Consider the following 3,044-nt stretch of genomic DNA (forward strand, 5'->3'; position numbering starts at 1 on the left):
TAAGATCATTTCGGGTTACCCAGATGTCTTTTCATCTCTACCATGTTTTATGGTTTCCAGCTACATTACGAGAATTTAAAGAACATGGTGTAATTTCGGATGTGGCTCTTACCTTGTTAAGCCAGGTGTTCGTAGCCGTTCTCACAATCTGTGTGGTTCCAACGTGTGTGTCGGCCCCCGGCATTCCTGTCGGCATCCTGACCCCCAACGTGATGGCGCTGGGAGGTGGGGTTTTGGAAGGTGACAAGGTCATGGGGGTGGAGTGCCCATGAGGGGAATCGGTGCAGCCGGAGCCCCCTACGTCCCCCCGCCGTGAGGACACCGAGACGCCCTTGTCCATCCTGCAGGCACAGCTGACTGGAACACCCGGCGTCCAGAACTGGGAGAAATCAGTGTCTGTTGCGCGTAAGCCGCCCGGTGTGTGGTTTTGTGATGCCAGCCCCGGGGCACTAAGGGAGGCTGCCTGGGGGTCCCAATGCAGGAAGCGTCCGTGGGGCTTCTGTTACCTTTATTCTGCTGTGTTTCTCTCTGTTCACCTTAGTCTCCCCGAATGTTTTGTCAGGAATCTCTATATGAAAAAACAGCAAATAGGATTACTCTGAAGAGTAGGGTGATATTTTTGTCCTTGTGAGTCATCTCCAGCTGCGAGGCGTCGGAGAAGCTGGCAGTCAGGGGCCATCCTAATCCACGTTCGAGGCCCGACACTCCCCGGGCTCCGGGGCAGTGGGAGCTTAGATGCATGTTTGTGCCGGGGCTGGCTGGTTTACCTGTGTCCAACTTCCCCACGGGGCTCACCAAGGGCCGGGTGGTGGCTCATCAGGGGTCAGTCCTTAGACCTGGCAAGACACCTGGCTTTATCTTTCCTTCACCTTCCATATCTTGCTTGTTTTTGTGTTGTTAGAACCCTTGGAAGCCGACTGGCAAAGCCATTGGAAACGTAGTCTGCCCATTCCACCCCCACCCCCCGGGGAAGGATCCTGCTGGCCGCCTCCCCTTGGATTTCAGGGGCTCCGACGGATCCCGCCAAGCCCTCTGCCCTCTGCTCCCAGGTAGGGGCTCAGATGACCCAGAGGTGAGAAACCCAGGCCCACAGAGAACTCTCACGGAAACTTGGGGGATGTGCAGCTCCTGGCCCGGGTCATGGAGTACAGAGGTGGGGGGCAGCAGGCCACGCCTGGCCGGAGAGTGGGCGAGTCCAGACAGGTGGAGCGGAGGGGCAGAAGGAACAGGACATTCCGGGCTGGCTGCTGACTGTGTGTGGGGGCAGGAGGCCAAGGCCAGGAGAGCAGAGTAATGGGTGGGCCAGGGGGGAGTGGGAGCTTTTTTTTTTTTTTCCTATTTTTAATGATTGAGACAAAAGATCTGAAGTGCAGCTTCTAGAACTGTTTGTGCCTTCCCTTGGTCTTGACTTTGGCCTGCTGCCAGCCACGGTCAAAGACCAGGGTCTCTGGCCTTCCCAGACTGAGCAAGGGAGAGCATTGAATCCCCAGTGGTGTCAGTGGTTTGACCGGGGTTAGGGTGCCCATTCTGGAACCGCCCAACAGAAGGAAGCAGACAGAAGCAGGGGTCGGCACGGCAGTGTTGATGCTCCCCGGGGCCCAATCCCCATTCTCCAGTGCATCCGGGCAGGGCACAGGGGCCACCACTGAATAATAATGTCACCCCCTCGGGAAATGTCACCACCTTGCAAGGAGACAGGCCAGCGTGGTGTCTTGGTGGTCAGTGGCCGCCCACAGTGACCCACGCAGAGATGTTTGAACGGGTTTACACGGGCCGGAGGGACTGCGCAGCCCTGGGCCCCACGGCAGGTGTGCTGGTGCACAGACTTCCGGAAGATGGGGAGCGTCCTGCTCACTGCTCTTCTGACGTTGGTCTCAGTGTCTTGCACCCAGGCTGTGTGGCTGGGAAGGCTGGACCCGAGGCAGGTAATGGCCCATCCGTTGGTGCCAGCGCTGGCCTCGAGCCCCGTCGGTCCTAGGGGCCCAGGCCCCTCCTGTGGGGCCGCAGTCTCTGGGTTACCCTCCCGGTGCCGGCCCAGACCGGCACCGGCTACGGGGGGACGGGTCAGCCTGAGTCAGGGGCCCTGGACTCCCAGACGAAGAGGACACCTCAAGGGGCTGGGGGACCCGGCCCCCCTCACCTGCTCCTCTCTTCCCAGCTTCTGGGGTCCTGGCACGTTCTCGCCGTGGCCTCCGGTGAGAAGGGCTTTGCGGTGGAGAAGGCCACGAAGGACATCGAGGGTGTCGTGGTGACCCTTACTGCAGAAAACAGTCTGAAAATGCTGTCCTCCAGGCCCAGGTGAGCGAGCTGTGTGCTGTGGGCCTGTGTCCCCGGAGAGTAGGTCTGGCGGGCCTCTGGGTGGGATCACGGTGGATGCGGGAGGCCTCTCGGGGCAAGGCCCCCCCTCAGCTGCCGCCTAAACTGGGCTCGCGCGTGGTGTCTCGGAGCCGCTGGTAACCTTCCTCCCACACCTGCGTCTGCCTTCGGGAGCCGTGGGGCCCTGGGTCCCGCTGGGACGGGCCTGGCCATGGGACGAGCAAGGACAGAGGAGGTCTGGGGTCCGATGGCGGCCCCGCTGTGTTGGGTGAGCACACACGGTCACGTGCGCCACGGTGTGAGCTACGAAGCCACGTGGCTGGCTGTGTCCCGGTGAGGCTGGCGGAATCAGACATCCAAATCCAGAAGCTAGGCGTCTGGAGAGCCTCAGGCTCTGTGAAAAGCCACCGGTGACCTAAGGGCCACGGGGGTGGACGTAAGGGCCACGGGGGTGGCCGCGGGGCTGGGACGCCATTCCGGTGTCCGCTGTCTGGTGTGACTGGTTAGCAGCGCCCCCTGGTGCTGTGTCACCTGCACCTCTGGGGACCGCGGCCAGACGCTGGTTTGGAAAGACGGATGGTGCCGAGCCCCCCTCCCCACCAGGACTGCAAGTGGTTCCTCTTACATTGAATTGAATTGAATGGAATGGAATTGAATTGAATTGAAGTCATCTGTTGGCCTTCGGATAGGAAGTGCATTTGCATGGCTCAGAAATCAGAGTCCCCAAA

General features: G+C 60.4%; 1 protein-coding gene across 1 annotated transcript; it reads left to right on the plus strand.

Moving 5' to 3' along the window:
- The first annotated feature begins 1,403 nt into the window (after positions 1 to 1,403).
- On the plus strand, positions 1,404 to 2,306 carry LOC113596694 (epididymal-specific lipocalin-6-like). The gene is made up of 2 exons (XM_027051007.2): positions 1,404 to 1,925; positions 2,159 to 2,306. The coding sequence occupies exons 1-2, from the start codon at positions 1,836 to 1,838 to the stop codon at positions 2,300 to 2,302; spliced, it is 234 nt and encodes a 77-aa protein (XP_026906808.2). The 5' UTR covers positions 1,404 to 1,835; the 3' UTR covers positions 2,303 to 2,306.
- The last annotated feature ends 738 nt before the right edge of the window (positions 2,307 to 3,044 follow it).

The sequence above is a fragment of the Acinonyx jubatus genome, chromosome D4, assembly GCF_027475565.1.
Source record: "Acinonyx jubatus isolate Ajub_Pintada_27869175 chromosome D4, VMU_Ajub_asm_v1.0, whole genome shotgun sequence".
NCBI classification, from domain to species: Eukaryota; Metazoa; Chordata; class Mammalia; order Carnivora; family Felidae; genus Acinonyx; species Acinonyx jubatus.